The 18,988-nt window shown below is 46.7% G+C and overlaps 1 protein-coding gene across 1 annotated transcript in view; it reads left to right on the top strand.

Moving 5' to 3' along the window:
* The window catches only part of KCTD16 (potassium channel tetramerization domain containing 16), a 212,991-nt gene extending 200,672 nt beyond the window's left edge, over nucleotides 1-12,319 (top strand). The window contains exon 3 of the mRNA XM_016212522.2: nucleotides 11,865-12,319. Within this exon, the coding sequence (XP_016068008.1) occupies nucleotides 11,865-12,319 (455 nt within the window). The remainder of the gene's footprint in view (nucleotides 1-11,864) is intronic.
* The last annotated feature ends 6,669 nt before the right edge of the window (nucleotides 12,320-18,988 follow it).

Below are 18,988 nucleotides of genomic sequence, written 5' to 3'. Positions count from 1 at the left end.
GCCAGAGTGAGCTTGCAGTAAAGACGAATTCAGCCACGTAATCCCTTTGTTAAAATCACCCTCCTCAATGCCCTGGTATAAAAATAACTCCTAAGTGGAGCTTCTGAGGCCCTGCGAGATTTGGCCACTGCCTCTGTCTCCACCATCATCTTCCACCACCCTCCTCCCTTAGCACGTTCAAGCCACGAAGGCCTTCTTTCCGTTCCTTGCACGTGCCGTCTTATTCCTGCCTCAGGGCCTTTGCATGTGGTGCTCCTTTTGCTGATCTTCACAGGCTGGCTCCTTTTGGGTATTAGGTTCCCACTCAAATGCCAGCGTCTCTAGAGATGCCATCTGACCACTCTATCTATCGCTTGCAACCCTCTAACTCACTCCATTGTATCATCTCGTTTTATTTTCTTTGCAGCCATCACCACTACCTAAAATTTTATTATCTTTTACTTGTTTATTGTTTATCTTTCTTACTGGAATGAAAGATCCCTGTAGCCAGCTGTGTACCCATTGCCTGGGAACCATCAAGCAATGTTGAGTGAGTAGCTGTGAGGATCAAGTGAGGTATAATGAGTGGAAATGGTTCTATAATCTACTAAGTGCTGTACAAACACTGGGTTTCATCATTTCGTCTCTCCTGAGTCATGGCTCTTATCAAACCTTTGTCAAAGCGGCATGAGCACCATTCTCAGCCAAGAACTCTCAAATGGCAGCTTACTTTCCGGAAACTTATAATTTAATGAAAGAAAAAATTAGCACAAAGAATAAAATAAAATTTTTGATGAAAAATTTTAAGACATTCTGTATTCATTTTGCTGAGGTCAGCTTTCTGTTGTGTGCCATGCAACTCTTTACAACTGTACGGATGCACCTATGTCACATAGAATTATTGAAACAAAGGGATTTTTATAGAATCAGAGGAGAAGCGTGGGAAAAAAGGAACTTGAAATAGTGTTTATGAGGAGAGACACAAGGATTTATCAATTTGGATAGGCCTCTATAGGCCCGAAAGAATTCCCAAATTTAACTCATTTCCTTCATCCCTCCCCCCTCATAACCTCTCCCTCTTCCTGGCACCTTTTTATGTACCTATTAACCATTTGTATTCTCTAGAAAAGTGTATATTCAGTTCCTCTGCCCATTTTTAAATCAGATTATTTGTGTTGCTATTGAGTTATATGAGTTCTTTATATATTTGGGGTATTAACCTCTTATCAGATTCATGATTTGCAGATATTTTCCCTCATTCTGTAGGTTGCTTTTCCATTTCGTTGTTTCTTTTGCTGTATACAAGCTTTTTAGTTTTGTGTAGCTCCACTTAATTGATTTTTGTTTTTGTTGCTTGTGCTATTGATGTCATATGGTTAATAATATGAAGGCGGGCTTTGGGCTGACTGTCTAATGAAAGAAAAGCAAATGAAACAAGGAATTACCTATATCAAGGTGGCCTTTTAAATATTCCACATGCTGTGATTAATATTAATGTTGTCGTTTGGATATCAAAAGTAATCAATTCTCTTTTAAAAACCCATTATTCAATGAGCATTGGATATATTCTAGGTACTGTGATCATGCTGTGGATCAATATTATTTAATCCTCACACTCCTACCAGAGAAGTATTGTTATTCCTAACATTTTCAGGTGAAGAAACTGAAAGTCACCAGCAGATCTGAGTCTTATTTTTGTTTAACTCTAAACCCCAAGTTTTTTGTTTTTTAGATTTTTTTATTGATTTTTAGAGAGAGTGAGGAAGGGAGAGGGAGAGGGAGAGAATCATCAATGTGATCGCTAAACCTTGATCGGCTGCCTACAGGGCACTGAGCCCACAGCCTGGGTGTGTGTTCTGACCAGGAATCGAACCGGCAGCCCTTCGGTGCAAGGGAAGACACCCAACCAACTGAGCCACATGGGCCAGGGCTAAACCCCAATTTTTGAACCGGTAGGCAGACTGCCTGACTCTTTGTGGAAATTCTGGAGTCAGCTGCCCCAGTTTGCATCACAGCTGGTCCCTTAACCTCTCTGTTCCTCAGTTTGCTCTTCTGTAAAATATGAATGACGGGCGAGTCACTTCGTAGGGATGTTGTAAATCTCAAACGAGATTCTGCAAGGCAGGTGCAGAATGACACCGGGCATAGAGTTACCACTCTATTTAATGTTGCCTATTATTATTAAGCGGTATTCACAGAGGCTGTGGGCATGTGGGGAAAATCCTCGATTAGAGTAAGCGTTGTCTCATTTTGAAATCCTAATTTAAAAGAATAGTAATTAGCCAGTGACCTCTTAGCAGAGATTCAGGCAGAACTGCTAAGTTCTGTAAATCTGTCTGTCCCGTTATCATCTGAAATAGCCTGGCGCAAATGAGACATTCTTGGTATTTTATTAAAGGTGAGAGGGCAACTCAATTTCCTTTATCTCCTTTCACTGGCCTTTTTCTGAAACTTACCATGAATGGAACAGTTGGGTCTCTGCCCTACAAGCTCCTTCCAAATGGGCATCATTGCCCTGGAACAGCGCGGTGCAGTGATGCAACAGCCATTCATCGTGGGGTCAGATCTACCAAAAGTCAAATCCTAGTTTCACCTCTTACTAGCTTTGTGCCTCGTGGGCAAATTAGTAAAAAATTAAGATGTTCAATTTCCTCACCAGTAAAATAGGAATAATACTTACCTTAGAGCAGTGGTTCTCAACTGGAGGCGATTTTGCCCCCCAGGGGACATCTGGCAATATCCAGAGACGGTTTTAGTTGTCTTGTCTGAGGAGGGGAGGTGCTACTGGCAACTATTTGGCTAGAGGTCAGGGTGGCTGCTGCGTGTCTTACAATGCACAGGACAGTCCCCCCAACAGAGGATTACTCGGCCCAAATGTCAATGGCGCCAATGTTGAGAAACTCTGCCTTAGAGAGTTGCTGTTAGAGTAAAAAAATGTTTGTAAAGCACTTAGCACCGCACATGGCACGGGGTAGGTACTCATAGTCCGTGAATGTCATTTGCGAGGCTTTGCCCACTAATGCGAGTTCTCAGGCTTTCTCTGTCAGCCCCAAGCATTTTGATCAACGAATTCGCACAGATGCCAGACCCATTCTTCCATGGTGGGCACCTGCTGCTTACAGGAAGGCCTTCTAGATGTTGATTGTCAGTACTCTGTGATGGAATGTCAGTCAGCCGGGACGCTGGGGACGTTTGGGCCTCCCTAGGGGGTAGGAATTAGGTGTTGCAATTCCTTTCCTCTCTTCACTGGTTCAATGAGATGATGCAAGGAAAATGCCCAGTCCTGTGTTGGCGTCTGGTGAGTGCCAATGCAGGCAGGTGTTATCATCACTGTGGCCACTTGGGCACTTTCTGTCTCTCTCTGCCCGTCTCTCACTCCATAAGCCGCATGGTCATACTGGAGGAACCTGCTTTCTCCAGACCGCTCTGTTCTGTGTTTGTCTCCACTGTGCTCAACAGTGGACTCTTCCTGAGAGCTTTTATTTTCCCCAGATGTTGGACTGTTCATACGTGAAACCCTCTCTGGTTGGGTATGATTTATCTGCCTTTTGCCCACATGGCTCTGCACCTTCCCATCTGTGTCCTTGGCATGGTCCCAGATAGGGCTTGAAACGCAGAGTTGGGCTCTGGCTCTATTAGGCCCCCTTCTCTCTCCCCAGTGTGAAAGCAGGGTGCTCTGGGGCCTCTCGGCTTCTGTTCGTTCACGTCGCATACCATGCCTCCGTCTGGCCAGCTCACAGCGGCATCTGCACAGTCATCCTGGCTGGGCTTCTCACGGCCCAGCTTCTCACCGTCCACGGTTTCCTGGTTAACCTTGCCGCCCTTCAAAGTAGTTTATCATTCATGTTTTCAGACAGTTCTTTTATTTTCTCTGTGGTTATCATAAAATTCACAGGGTTCTCTAGCTCTTGAACAGTTGCTCTGGGTTAATTTGGCTTTTTCTTTTTTAACCAGGAGGATCACTAGGAGTTCAGGTTTTTAGGTTTGCATTTACCAATAAACTGTAGATTGTTGTGTTGTGATCCCCCCCCCCCTTTGAGGTAGTACCACGTACTGATTGGTTGATGAAAATTCATTAAGCAGTATTCACAAATATTATATCTTAATGAACTGGCAAAGGGCTTCTTTCCCTAAGTGCACATCTCAGACACTGCTGACCACCCTGGGGCAGCCCCGCAGGACTGAGGACTGAGGACTGATGGAGGGATGTGACACGCCCTACACATCAGGAGCCCCAGCGACCTTCATCCTTCATTTCATCATTTTCAGTTCTCGCCAGTGGGGTGGGGGAAGGGAGCTGAATCAACACTTTAACCCTCCAAGCCTATTAGTGTTTTAAAATATCTCCGATAGAACATTCTCATGATCTCGAGTAAGGTTTCCATGAAAAAGAACAGAGGCTTTGCATTAAAAGGGACCTGGAGTTGAATTCATAATTTGCCACCTGTCAACTTTATAATTTTGGATTCGATAATTAACTACTTTGGGCTATAGCTTCCTTCTCTGTAAAAAGGAAAGATTAGCAGACACCCAGTAGGGTTACTTTGAAGATTATATTAGTTAAATTGTGAGCACAGATAACAGGCACATAGGAGGTCCTCAAAAAAAGTGGTCTCTATTCTTATGCAAAGTTCCTGGTTTTAGAGGGACAGCTGTCACCTTACTCATCATTGGAATCAGAGTCTACGACAGGTGGCAGGAGAACCTTAGCACATCTCTTGAGGGCGTTAGTCAGATTTGTTGGTACTAGTGTAGCAAAGAGGCTGGCATTCCAGAGAAGAAGCAGGTCGCTCTAAATTAGCAGAGTAACAGCGCTTGCCCCCTAGAGCACTGGCCAGCATTCGCGACAAAATCGAACAAGTGCTCAGAGAATGACAGGCAGATTAGCGAGATATTACGTGTGTTCATGCGCATTTGATGAAGTGTTTAAAACTCTTACTGTAAGTAACACAAAATTAACTCTCACTGGATTAAGCGAGAAGAGAGTTTCTTGGCTTATAAATTCTAAGCCTAGAGATGGGGCCCATGGAAGACCCTGACTGTCTCTCTGCCTCGCCTGTCTTGCTTGGCTCGCTGCTGCGTGAACGTCCCCCAGCTGGTAGGGAGCTCGGCCCCTGGGCTCACAGCCTCCTCGCTGAGCAACCCCTGCAGCCTAGAGCCCATGTTACCCGTATGTTTCAGAACCACAGTCGCAAAGAGGACCCTGATTCATGCAGCTTGGGTCTCATGCCCAGGCCTAAGCCATCCACTTTGGTCGGGAGGTGACAGTTCCGATACGGGCCACGTGTCCTCCCCTCGTGCCTAGGCATGGCACCGTGCCCGACAGACCCTTCAGGGCACCTGGGGTAAAGAAGGGGCAGCTCCCTAAAGGGAAAGAAGGGAGCTCTAGTCATGACACGCACAGTTCACTCGAAGAGAAAAAGACTCCTAGATACTGACGGAGGGGAGTTGCAGGGGGACTTGTTGTTTGGGGGACTCGCTCAAGTGCATGAGCCATGGGTGAAGAGATCTGACAGAGGGAGCGGCCAAGGTGAAGTGACAGGGTAGGAAAAGGGACAGGCCACGGAACTTCCCCGTGAAATGGGCCAGTGAGAACCTCTGAGCAGGAGTAATCAGTAGGACCTTCGCCGAGGAATGCTGAGGCTAAAAGGAAACGCAGCAGAGAGGGAGGAAGCAAGAAAGGGCCGAAGGGGTCCTGGGAAACAAAATAGGGGCGTCATCAAGAAGCACGTGAGAGAGCAAGGCGCTGGCCCAGGGAGCCAAAATTCACCATCCGGCTTCCAGAGCAGCGCCACGTGAAAATCCCGAGCTAGGACGGCACGTCTGAACCCCAGCACGCGGGCGGGTCGTGTGGACGGAGACCGGGGTCAAGGGTCAGGAAAGTGAATTTTTACTTAAGTTGTGTAATGCCTTTAGGGATTTTTTTATACATATCAGTAAATAGTTATGAGTGGGGGGTCGATGAAAACGATACATATATGTACATAAATATATAGGGTGGGGCAAAATGAGGTTTACAGTTGTTCGTATGGAAAATAATACAGTAATTAATAAATAATAATAGAAGAATAAACTCTGTGTTTTGCGTAAGCGCAACTGCAAGCCTACTTTTGCCCCACCCTGTTTGTGTGTGCATATATGTGCGATTTCTCAATTCTGGATAGGCCCCTGGATTTTGCTATTATCTCTGTCCGTCAGCGTGTTTTGGTCACATGCATAGGAAACGTCCAGTGATGTGCTGAAATATTTCCCATTCCCATGACCTTCGTGCCAGATTTTCTGATCTTTTTTTCCCCGGTGGGTGAGCACTGTCTTTCACACACACTCTAAACGGAAACTCACTGTCTACACACATCGTTTGTTTGTTCTGCCATTCAAATGTCCTGCAGATATTTCCTGAGCACCTACTATGTGCCCTGGAATCCTGACCTTTTTGTGCCCTGGAGTGTGCATAAGAATTCAGAAGGGGACAAACACAGGCCTTAACAAACAAACAAATAAGCCATGACTACACATGGTGGTGTTGTGAAGGACACGGGCTAGAGGTTGGGACTAGCTTAAAATGGGTTGGAGGTTAAGACTCCTCTGAGAAAGTGACATTGAAGCCCAGCTCTTGGGGACTGAAACAGAGCTAAATGGGCGAGAATCAGAAGACTAAGTGTTGTTGGCAGCAGGAAGAGCAAATGCAAAACCCTAAGGTATAAAAGAGGGCGGCAGGGCAGGATGAGGCGATGATTTTCTTTCATTCCTATTTCCCAACCCCTCCACTGGAGCATCTTTCTTATCTTTTGCATCTCAGGCAGGGTGAGTGCGCAGTTAATAAGCCGTCGCCTCTCAGCTCCAAAGCCACCCCTGTCTGCTGGGCTGCTGGGTGGGATTCACGCAGCTAACCACACTCTTCCCCTGTCCAGGTGGCCTCCTGTTCGCTTCTACCCATGGGGGGCGCTAGAGGAAGAGCATGACTGAGGCCAGGAAAGACTCCTTGTCTGCCCTCTGCTCATCGGCTCCAACCCAGCTCTTATTTACCCGAAAAGCAATTGGACCCAGTTTCCAATTTTGTTTTTTCCTGTAAACCCCAGAGCCAGGCCCTTCAGAGGTTGCAACACCCGCAGGCAGAGTCCCCAACGCAGATGCCTGGTCCCACCTCCAGATACCTGTTCCAGTTTCTGGGTTCTAATCACCCATCCTTGTCTGTCTCCGCAGCCCTGAGAGTGGTAGCTGTCTCCTGCCGTCGCTCTCTTGGTCTCTCCAGTGTCACCGTTTTGCATCTTCACTCCTCCAGCGTCTGTTTTTCCAGTGCCTTATATTAAATTCTCCCTGTTAAGACACCAGACAGAGTCTCTGTTTTCCTGGCTGGTCCTGGATGGTTGAACTGTTTCAGACTTAGCCAAACTTGCCCCCTCTTAACGAGGAGCCCCAGCGGGGCCCACGCAAGGCCAAACGTCCGCGACGGGAAAAGGCCAACCACGAGCAAGAAATGATGATTGTCAAGCTTGAGATGTGTTTCTTCTCAGAAGCTTGCACAGCCTGCCTGCTCCCAATCTGCACTCTGCAGTATCTTTTCCAAGGTTAGCAGAATTATAAAAACATCACTTTGGCCGTTATTGACTTTTCAACCGGGATACTAAGAAAGTCTTTTAGCAGCCCCAATAAATTAAATCTGGCCACCTCGCTCCCAGACGGGCAGGCTCCTACATCATTGACAGGGGAGCCGGGGGAGAGCCGTCTTCCCGGCTGCTGCTGTAAATGACGTGCATTGTGTTCCCAGCCGTTAGCAGGTAGAGAACTTAAGGTGCAGGGAGAGTGCAGAGTGGTCTCTTTTAAAAATGCATAAGCACTTTGTGAGTTTGCTCGGTCACGTTTCGCTCAGCCCTGTTTGAATTTTCCATAGGGGAGAAACACTGTATAGTCTTCCATCTTTTATTTCTTCTTTATCAGTAAGGACGTGCACAGTTAGGGGTGTCATGGGAAGGGGCCAAGTCCGATCATACATCCTGCTTGATGGGTCCTCAGTTTTTCCAAGTTGTAAAATGTTGGAAGATTTGGGCTTTGAGGACGTGGGGCAGTTGGGTTTCTTGCCCCTCCCCATTTAATCCAAACTACAAATTCCTCCCAGCTCTGGATTTACGTTGAATTGATGTGCCTTCAAGTAGATTTTTGTCTTGGAAGACTCATCCACTTGTGAGCTTGTGAGGACTGTACTGCAGAGACTCCTTCCTTCCAAACGGTGCCCGATCCCACTGTGCCAGACGCTGTACCTGCCTGTGGTGGTTTTCACTCCTATGCCAAAGTCAGGGGTGACTAAATGCCCATCAGTGTCCTTCCTAACATGATGCTCCAACCACACCTAAGAATTCGTTTTGGAGGCATAATAATCATATCTAACAAGCTCCTGATTTGCTTTGTTTTTGTAGATAAGTGTCTGGCTTATGGTAGAACAAATAAGCACCAATGAATGAATGGAAGGCTTATTGGGTGCCACAAGCCAGGAAACACCTTTGTGTTAACTATCTCACTTAGTTTTCCTAAAACCCCTATGAGGAAGATACTATTAATCTTATTTTTCAGATGAGGAACCTGAGTAAAGTAATTTATCTGAGCTGACAAATTGTGAGTCCTGACTCTGGAGCCTGAACTCCGCCCTGCTGTGTTATCAACTTGATACAATTCAATATATGTGTTTGGCTCATTCATTCATTCATTCATTCACACATCAAACATTTAGCAAACCTCCATTATGTGCCAGATACCAAAGGTGATATAATATCCAACAAATTCAGCCGTAGTTTATTTTAAAATAAGGTAGAGCTATTAGTCCCTTTGATGAGCAACTAGTTAACAAAGCCCAAAGGGGAATAAATTATTTGCCTTTTTGATATCAATAAATGAGCCTTTTGTTGGAATGAAATGGTGCTCCCCCACGTCTGGCTAGTCAGCTGTGTCCTGTTTTCCCCTCGGGTGCAGTTGTTATAGTCAGTGCTGAAACCTCAGGCGGCTGGGAGCCCAGGGCTGGGAGCGCAGGTCAGTGGGCTGCAGGGCGAAGGGTCAGTGCCCATAGGCTGTTACCTTCTGGTCTAAACCTCTCCTGTGGCTAAGTTCTTGGAAAGGAGGTAGACAGACAGTGCTTCCAGGAAAGAAATGGATAGTTATCTTCTCACGTTTGACTTTTTTCCAGTTTCACTCTGACTCGTCACACAGCACGCCCAGCCAGCCTGCATGAATCCCGTCTCCTTCCTTGATTTCAGCATAAGAGACCAGCGGCCGTCCTGGGAGTGATCTCGCCCAAACGCTAAAACATTCAAGTGTCCTCATGAAATTGTGAAGCATGTGGTAGGATAACAGGCTGCGCTGAAATTAAGTTGTCCAGTTTCCTCAGCTTTAAAGCGATGGAAAGCGCCCAGAGTAAGGGGAAGGTGATGCTTCCGCTTGCCTGGAAGCTGGGGGACCCCGGCTGGCGCTGAAATCCCGGCCGCCTCGGCAGCTCAGGGAGGAGGCAGGTGCCCGGCGCCCGGTCCTTGGCCTGGACACGCTCGGAGGGCCGCGTGCAGCTTTCCACGTGGACACTCGGGCTCCCGCACGCCACTCAGTTTGTGTCGCAAGCGGCTTTTAGAAAAGCCTCAGGCTCCCCTCCGAGGGCACCCCCATGGGGTGACTTCACCGGCATCTCCTGGGCAGGAAAACCCAGGGCTGGCATCTCAATGGTTCCCAGGCTTGTGCCCAAACACCTTGTCTTCTTGTTTCAGCCTAACAGGCAGGCACATCACAGCATTTATTTCTTTCCCTCCTTCCCCTTCTTTCTTCTTTCTTTTATTTTTTAAGGTTAAGTTCAGTTTTCTCCAGAAGGATCAAACTAGATCAACTCTGGGTTGATGTGATTACGTTTCCTTGACCCAGGTCACCGGAGCTGTTCCCGCGTGGAGCGGTGTCAGGATGGGGTGGCGGGGCCTGGAGAGGCAGAGCGGAGTCCCCCGCAGGGAAAGGCGACCTCAGAGCCCGGCTGGGGGACAGTGGCGTTTCCCCGGCACCCGCTGGCTCGGGTGGAACGGTCTCTGCTGCCCCGCAGACACTTATTTGTAACAGCCCAGGACAACTAGGACGTTAGTGCTGTGGCGGTGCCTTTTGCCCGGTTGGATTGTTGCATTTCACTTAATGGGTATATGAATACAGTGATTATTCGGTCATATTTTAAACAGTGGTTTGAAAGAGCGAGTTGACGTTAGAGAGACTCCCAGACTTGTGATTTACGGGGACTTTTTGTTTTGCTCCCTCAGGAAAACTGGATCAGGATGAGTTGCTATAAATTTTTAAATCATTTAGGTATGTAGAGGACAGGCATTGTTACTTTCCTTAGTTACAGGACATAACTTTTCTTATAGTTTCCACTCTAGGTTTCCTCTGCCATGACCATATTTGAAAATGGCAATGAAGTGGAATCTTATTATAAAGCAACCCATTATTTATGAGGTTAAGATACAGGGCACATCAAAATTGGGTCTCCTATAAAACACGTAAAGTTGCTACATTACCCTTGTCCCCAATATTAGTATCATAAAGGGGCTTCCTTTCCCCTTGATTTTTACGGCTTAATGCAGTGAACCATATGAAGTGCCCAGCGCGTAATATATGATCAGCACGTAGTATCGGGTACATGACTCCAGGAAGACTGACTCTAGTGTGAGGCTGGGAGCAGTGACTGATACACTTAGGAAATTGCTTTGTGCCGTATCATGGATTTTCTAGTTCAGGGAGCCACCAACTGTGTATCTGAAAAATGACTCTGCCTCCAAATAAAAAGTCCAGACAGGACTGGCTTCAGGTACGGCTAGACCCAGGCACTTCAAAGTCATTATGCGGATACAGCCTTTCACTGAATTTGTACACTGTTCCTTGGGATTGTAACAATGGAGAAATCTCTGTACCCACCTCAGAGAGCTCAGGATATAGTAGCTGAGGTGCAGAAGGTAAAAGAGAGTTCTAATGAACGTGCTCTGTGCAATAACAGGGACGCTTACAAAATAAAAACCATAATCCAGAGGGAAAAATGTCAGCTGTTTCTGGGGAGTGGTAAACAAGGACTTCAGTGTGAAGTCAAACCTCGAGCATTGTTTTGAAGGAGAAGCAGGAATTTCACAGACAGGCAAACTGAAGAAGGATGGTTAGTTGCCTTGGCTGTGGTATCTGGGGGATCTGTATTCGAATCCTACCTCTGCCACTTACAAATTGTTCAAACTACGGGAAGCTGCCTAAACGCACCAGCCCTAGTTTCCTCGCCTGAGCTCACAGCCTCGCCGTGAGGCTCGACGAGCTGACGATGCACGCAGCTTGTGTTGGGGGCCGGCACAGAGAAAGCCCCCCTGACTGACGGCTGTCACCTCACTTGTGTGGACTCGCCCACCGGACCTGCCAGCGGTCGTGTGGGGCTCTGAGTAGGGCTCGCCATCGGCCGCAGTGACACCCGCTGGCGTTGAGTGCTTACTGTGAACCACATTCTGCATTCAGAACTCCCTTTGACTTGCCTAATTCGGGGGAGTGGGGAAATCATTGTCTTCATCTCACAGATGAGGAAACTGAAGCTGTGAGGGTTTAAGGGGTCTGCCAACGTAACCGGCTTGGTAAGTGGTGCAGCTGAGCACCCCTACCCGGGGTACCTGACTCCAGTGCTGTGGCTTAAGCAGTTTACTCTATCCCCTCTTACACAGCAGGCCATGGCCAACCTCCTCTCCTCCACGGACTTGTCTTCTGGGGGCCCCGGTTGCAGCCCATCCTGAGCCACCCCACTTCTTCTAAAGCCGTGTGTGTGTGTGTGTGTGTGTGTGTGTGTGTGTGTTCCCGTGCAATGCTGCTACCCCGGGCATTAATCACTTGGGTCCTGTGCTTCCTTGCAGGTGAGCCTTCTAGGTGGTCATCCTCGCACTGCGATTGCTGCTGCAAGAATGGCAAGGGTGACAAAGAAGGGGAGAGTGGCACCTCCTGCAATGACCTCTCCACCTCCAGCTGCGACAGCCAGTCTGAGGCCAGCTCTCCCCAGGAGACGGTCATCTGCGGGCCCGTGACGCGCCAGACCAACATCCAGACTCTGGACCGTCCCATCAAGAAGGGCCCCGTGCAGCTGATCCAGCAGTCGGAGATGCGGAGGAAAAGCGACCTGCTCCGGACTCTCACCTCTGGCTCCAGGGAGTCGAACATGAGCAGCAAAAAAAAAGCTGTGAAGGAAAAGCTCTCGATCGAGGAGGAGCTGGAGAAATGCATCCAGGATTTCCTCAAGATCAAAATCCCAGAGCGGTTCCCCGAGAGGAAGCATCCTTGGCAGTCGGAACTGTTACGAAAGTACCACCTATAGGGCAGGGCTGGGGGTGGGAGAGGAGCCAAACCGCCCGAGCGCCTGGAATCGGCCTCCTGAAGGAAATTCACATTTGCAAAGAGCAGCAACTAACAGTACACGTTTGCTAGAACACGATGCCCGTTGGTATACTACTTACTGCCTACTGACCTAACCCACCTTAACGCGTAGACCCACAGGGTAGATTTCCTTCCAGGTGTGGCGTATGAGAAAGCCTCTTTTTCCTATTTGGGAGTTTGTTTGTTAATTTGGTCCCACGCGCTGAGCATACACAACGCGACCCAGCTCTGCGAGAGGAGCTGAGAGGCCTCGGGAGTCGTTTATCCCAAACTGGCTTTTCTCTCATCTACCTCCGTCCTGTGGACAAGAATATGGTAGAAAGAGATCTGGCCTAATGGCAGAGGTGTTTGTTTTTTTTAAAAAAAAAAAATTTCCTTTTCTGTTTGTTTGTGGGGGGAGGGGGGATGGCAGATTTGTACGACTTTTCACTCAAATCTATCACGCGCCAGTTTATAGTGACTGTATGCGTGCGGATTTGTGCGACCCAAGGACAGGGAGGTGTGTACGTGCACACACAGCGCCCAGGGCCCGGCCTGCACAGCCGCTGGTGCACCCCACTCCCCGCAGCACCGGCCCGGGCCCCTCCGGCAGAGGAGCCTCTGCTATTTCCTTAAAACCCTCCTGGGAAGATTCCCCAGCCTCTCTTGGCAACACTTTCTAACTCGGAATAACCCTCATCATGAAGACATCGTCTCCTTTATTTCGAAATTAACACCCTCAGGCTCCATTTTGATGCGTTGCTCTTTCTCTGCAATCAGAGAGGGTGAGAAGAGCTAACCAGACATTTTTTGTATTAAACAAACATTCAGACCCTCAGAAATCACTACCGGACGGCCCACGCCGGCCTCCCCTGCCCGGGGCTGAGCACCCCCTCTCCTCACTGCCCCTGCGTCCACGGCGTGGCCTTCCCGCTTGACCCGCCTGGAACCCTCTGCGGCCCCACGTGGGTGCGGAAGCGAGAACGCCACGCAGGCCGCACTGGAATTCGGGTCCAGCCTTTTGTTTAAGAGGGAATTTTATTCTAAACACCTAAAATTACTCATCCAGTCTTAAACCTACAGCCCTGCATTGTCACTTGCTTGTAGCCAGTTGTGTTTGCTTAGGGATTGTGGGATTTGGCTGCGTCCGTACCAGAGCTGGCTGTCATTTCTCTCACGTCTGAACAGCCCAGCTAGATAACTGGAGCTCCAAAGCTGAGGCTTTCTAAACTGTCTTTCTTTATGACACCCTTGACCTTTATAGACACAGCCAAAAAGAAACTGTTAATAGCCAACCAGCCAGGTGACTCTATTCTATTGATGTACCAATAGCTCTTCCACAGACTTGTGGTAAATGAGGATTCAGGAGACCAGGTTTTATTTCTAGCATTCCTCATGCATCACTGAAAAATAATTTGTCAATCATTAATTTTGTGCCAAGTACCCCTACATTTTTATTGTGTGTTTGTGTGTGTGTGTATGTATGTATCACAGGTAATAAAGGCAACGGGATGATGTCTGTAGGAGGGAAAACAGTGACCAAATGCTCCTTTGAAAAATATTTCATTAATGCAGCTTTATTATGTAAGCGGTTCTGTCTTGGTTCCTGTTATTAGTGCCCGTTAGTATAGGGATATCTTTCTGAAATTTTGTAATTCTTGCCTTTACACCTGTGTGGCAGACTCAGCCAATGTTTTCTTGTCGTGATGATTTGAATAGAGCTTGAAGTTTCACTTAGGTAAAGAAGAAAGTTTATTGGGGAGTTGAGTTGTCAAGGGAATTATAATTTATGAATTTAAGTGGTTTTATTTTATGTGTTACTATATTAGCAGACATTTGCTCTTAACTACTACATAGCTTTGTAAAGCCTACCAATCCATCTTCATTCTTTTCAGTGTTTCTTAACACCACATCAAAATACCATCCTACTAATAATAGGAGGTCCTGCAAGGAATCACAGAACTGGGTAGGTCAAGAAAAAGTTGAATTTGATGAAGAAATCCTCAAACTTACTTTGGTCAAATGATTCTTGCGACCCTACCGGAAGCGCTATCAAAGATTGGAGCTTAAATAAAATGGCCAAAGTCCCAACTTTCTTAAATTTCAGATCTGACTTTCATGGCGCCAAGGTAGAAACACACGAGTAAGGACTGGAGAACTAGTACCATGACAGTCACCCCACTACTTTGATTACATACTTTAAATAGGAAATGAAACACTTCCAAGGAAATATTCACGGCGTCATTTCTGTTCCTCGATCTGTCATGACTTTTTTCTGCTTAGGCACTCTTTACACCCCCCAGTGAACAGAACTAATGGTAGGAAACCTGTGCAACAACATTTTCATCTGGGTCAGCTCTAGACTGACACCCACCCCATATAGTCCAGATAAACTAAGACAGCAATATTTCATTTGCTTGGCTGTTGTTATAGAGATGGATATAGACCTGGTCAGGAAAAAACTCTCAGGAGGCACTGAGTAAATGGAAATCTTCAGTCCTGGTTTGAGTGGAGTTATCAAGTGATATCTGTGCAGCCTGAAACCCTGGAAATGAGTTCTGGGTAACTGAGTTATGAGACTAAATTCTCTAGTGGCCCTGGTAGTCACTGTGATTCAGGCCTGTTTCCTGAACTTAAAATTGTTTTAAGAACTTTTAGTTCAGTTCTGGACAGAACAATATCTGTGGCTCGCCTCTTGAATATTGGTTATGACAAGGGCCATGAGCTGCTGTTATCAAGAAACTAATAGCATCCAATGGGCCAATTGAATGAGGAGTCATCTGTGTAGAGCCCCAACTTGAGTCGCCTCCTGGGAAATCCTGCAGAGCTAAAACCCAATAAACTTGAGGGGGGCATTCCCTACAGGTATGTGGCTCTCCTGAAGTCAGAAACGTATTTATAAAGCCTTCCTACCCGCCATCAAAAGGGGAGTGATCTGCGTTCATCAAAAAAAAAAAAGGAGGGGGAAGACAGGAAAATGGAACTTAGCTCATGGCGGTAGGTAGTGTGCTATCCCCCTGCTGGGAAGAAATTGCACTGAGATTGGCCATAAAACAACAAAGCGAGGTGGCTTCCAGAAGGTGCAGTGGTGTTATCCTTTGCAGCTGTAGGCACGGTTACCTTACTGGAAGTGCACTCATGGCGAATTAAAATAAAAGGGAGCAATGCACAGATCCAAAGTGTCCCCTTTGCTCTTTACTCCTCAGGAGCTATGTTTACCCCCAACCGATTCATTGGGGTAGACACATTTGTTCAAGGGAGTTTCTCACCTTTCCGTTGGCCTGGTTAGATTTCGAGCCTTCTTTATCCACAGGCACAGAGGCGTGTTTTTCATTCGGGGTCCTCCTAGTTGCCACTGATTGAGCTTCTGGATTACTTTTGCTTTTCTGGGTTTTAAATTCTTCTCTGATTTTCCTTTGTCTGTGCCAAGCAAAACACGCTCCAGTGAGAGAAAATCAAAGGCGTACGCGGGTGTTTTGCAAAATTGCTTGATGCCATCTCCCGTAATGGGAGCCAAACTTTGATTCCCATTTATTTTCCTTTGCTACAGTTTCAACCTTCCAACTCTGTCATTCCCGCGTGAGTGCTGGTATTCCTGCCATGCCCTGGGAGATGCCCTGCCCTGGAATCTGACTAAGCTTGGTCTTCTCTGTGATCTTTACAGAAATTAGTAAGACTTTCTGTGAACTTTTAGGTGGAATTCTTAGTCACCTCCACCTCCCATAGCGGTTTTCAAAGGAAAAACCAAGGCAGTTACTCCTACCCACCCCCCGTGACTCTGTGGCAGATAAATGTTTTTTTTCAATTTGCATGCCGGGTTATAGGTTTAGCATGGACCATTTCTCTTTTTAATGTCTTGATATTGTTGGTACCTTGCCTACTCGATGGCCTACTCTTCCAATTCATTTATTTTCTTTTATATTGTCAAAATAAAACGCTAGAGGAAGAATCAGAGTGGGCGTTCTGTGTTCTGAGCTGCAGTGGAGTTAGATGTCATTTGTGCAGGACTGTACATTGATTAATATCCGCAGAGAAACTAGACCAAATGAAACCTGCTGGGATGAGTTTGATTTATATTGCTTTCAGCGTTCTGATTTTCCATGAAATGGTTATTGCTCCCCACCCCTCCTAAAAGAAAAGTCTTAAACTTGAATAATCATGGCGCGGTGATGCGACCACAGGGCTTGTTTGTTTTAAACATCTGTTTTCCTCACCTTGCTGTATGCCTTGGACTGGAGGTTCTTTTCCCAGCGACCTCCATCGCAAACTTTTTAGCAATGTTTTTCAATACTCAGAGTGCACAAAATTTGTGTGTAGCACTTGTTAAAGTGCAGATTCCTCCGCCCTAACCCCAGAGTCTGAGTCAGAAACTTCAAGTCATGCCAAGGAATCTGCATTTGGGGCTAGCAATCTTAATGATTTGGACCGGGTGGTCTGTGGACCTTACTTTGAGAAACTCTGCTGTTTTAGAGACCATACAGGGGTCCACCTTTCTCTCACTTCCTAGTGGTACTTCCTTTCCGCTACAAATAAGACAAAGCATGGTTACCTTATACCTTAAGAGAAAAGGCCCGCAGGAGACCATCCCAGGACCAGGGTAGTGTAGGTTTCCATGATTCTTTTGGCCTTTCGTCTGTCTTTCATCCATAACCTCTTCTCCATTTTGCGTGTGCTTGTGCCTTTTACTTATTTTTTCACCAAACTAAAAGCCTGTATTAATATAGTTTTGTCCCTGGGCAGAGGGGAGCACATCTCTGAGTGAGATGTATCCTAATGATGCCCAGCAGGGAATGAGAATGGTGACCTCACCCAAGGAGAGTTGTTCATCTCCAGGCCCTGATGCAGCCGGAGTCAGAGGAACCTGAGAGGAATCTGTCATTTAACTGCGCGTAAGGCCCCGAGGGTGGGCTCATTAACTTCACATACAGACATCACCAAAATTAATGTAGAATGATCAGTGAGTTTAGCTGTATTCCACCAGTGAAATCCTGCGTCATTCAACTGCTAAGTTTGTCCAATTTGACTCAAGCAGGACTATGAAGCTCTCAGAGAGTTGAAGATCCTGATCCCCAACAGTAGCAAAAACTTCAAGCAAAGCCCTGAGGGAGAGTAAATATAAAAGAAAGAAATAAGGGGCGGGTTCAAAGTAGTGGTCATATTCCAGGTTTAATGGCACAAAGTTCTATAACTTTCTGGTCACTCCGACCAGGGGAGATGGCTGTACTATGATTATTTATTTAATTTTATTTTAAATATGTCTTTATTGATTTCAGAGAGAGGAAGGGAGAGGGAGAGAGAGAGAAACATCAATGATGAGAGAGTCATGGATCGGCTGCCTCCTGCACACCCCTCACTGGGGATCGAGCCCGCAACCCGGGCACGTGCTTTGCCCGGGAATCGAACCTCGGCTTCTCGGTTCGTGGGTCTACACTCAACCACTGAGCACACTGGCTGGGCAAAATACTATGATTATTTAGATAGAAAAATTTTGGAGGGTTTCTACGGTCCCATTGGTTGTGTCCGTATACAGAATAACTGGAGAGGTATCATTTTCTCATATTCATTTGCTACAAGAATTAAGAGAACAAATGGCTTAAATTCATGCTTGTCAAGATCATCAGTGAATATTTCAGTACAGCTGCTGCCCAAGGAAAGTGGACAATGGTTAATGAAACTAATGAACTGGAGCTGCTAATTAAGATGATCTGGCCAAGATTTTTTAAAATGTTAAATTTTATTCTGCTTGCCTTTTCTATTCTACTCCCCAAGTGGAATCCTTTTAATGCTCCAGCTTCCTAACCTTTAAAAAAGTGCCCCTCTTGTTTGTGGACAAATTGTTTTGTTTATTGGGTAAAGAATTTTTAGTTTTTTAACTGTCACCCTGGCTTTATTTACTTTGAAAAGGCTAAAGAAAAATGTGCCCTGGCCCAGCGATGGGTCGAGGGGTTTGTCCTGGGGCAGGGGGTGGTGATTTTACTGTTAATCAGCCTCCTAAAAGCTCTTACAGGCCAACGGGAGGATTCAGGAGGATTCAGGACGTCTCCTTTCTCAGGCGACCTCTTCCATCTTGTCAGTTTATTCTTAGCTTTGACCTTTAAGCTAATTTACCTGCATTTGCACAATAAACGTCAACACTGCTTCAGGCTGTCTCCCAGCTAATGTGGCCTCCATCCATCCGGAGTGGGAGCAGGACCGATGCAGGGGATGGAGAAGGGCTCCTTTCTCATTGCGTCGGTGTGTGTGTGTGTGTGTGTGTGAGTGTGCACACACATGTGCAATTTTTAGGTCGGTGTTGAGTCAGTGGCTAATGTCCATGGTAATACTACCCGAGTGCCTGGAAGAAGCCTCTGCTTACAGAGTTTAGCAGGTTTTAATTGAGCACAATAGTTTGCACTGAGGGTGTCAGTCCTCGAGAACATTGAGTAAAGCTGATCTCCTGATGTGAAATTCAAAGACAGGTTTCTGGGTAAAAGTCAAACTCGTTTTCATTCATATAGTTAACCAGTGGTGTCTTACCCGGAAGGAAGGAAGGAAGGAAGGAAGGGAGGGAGGGAGGGAGGGAGGGAGGGAGGGAGGGAGGGAGGGAGGGAGGGAGGGAAAAAGAAAAATAATGCCTTGAAATCATAAATAT

Source organism: Miniopterus natalensis, chromosome 4 (assembly GCF_054644295.1).
Source record: "Miniopterus natalensis isolate mMinNat1 chromosome 4, mMinNat1.hap1, whole genome shotgun sequence".
NCBI lineage: Eukaryota > Metazoa > Chordata > Mammalia > Chiroptera > Miniopteridae > Miniopterus > Miniopterus natalensis.
The sequence above is the reverse complement of the archived record's forward strand: the minus strand, read 5'-3'. Positions and strand labels throughout refer to the sequence as shown.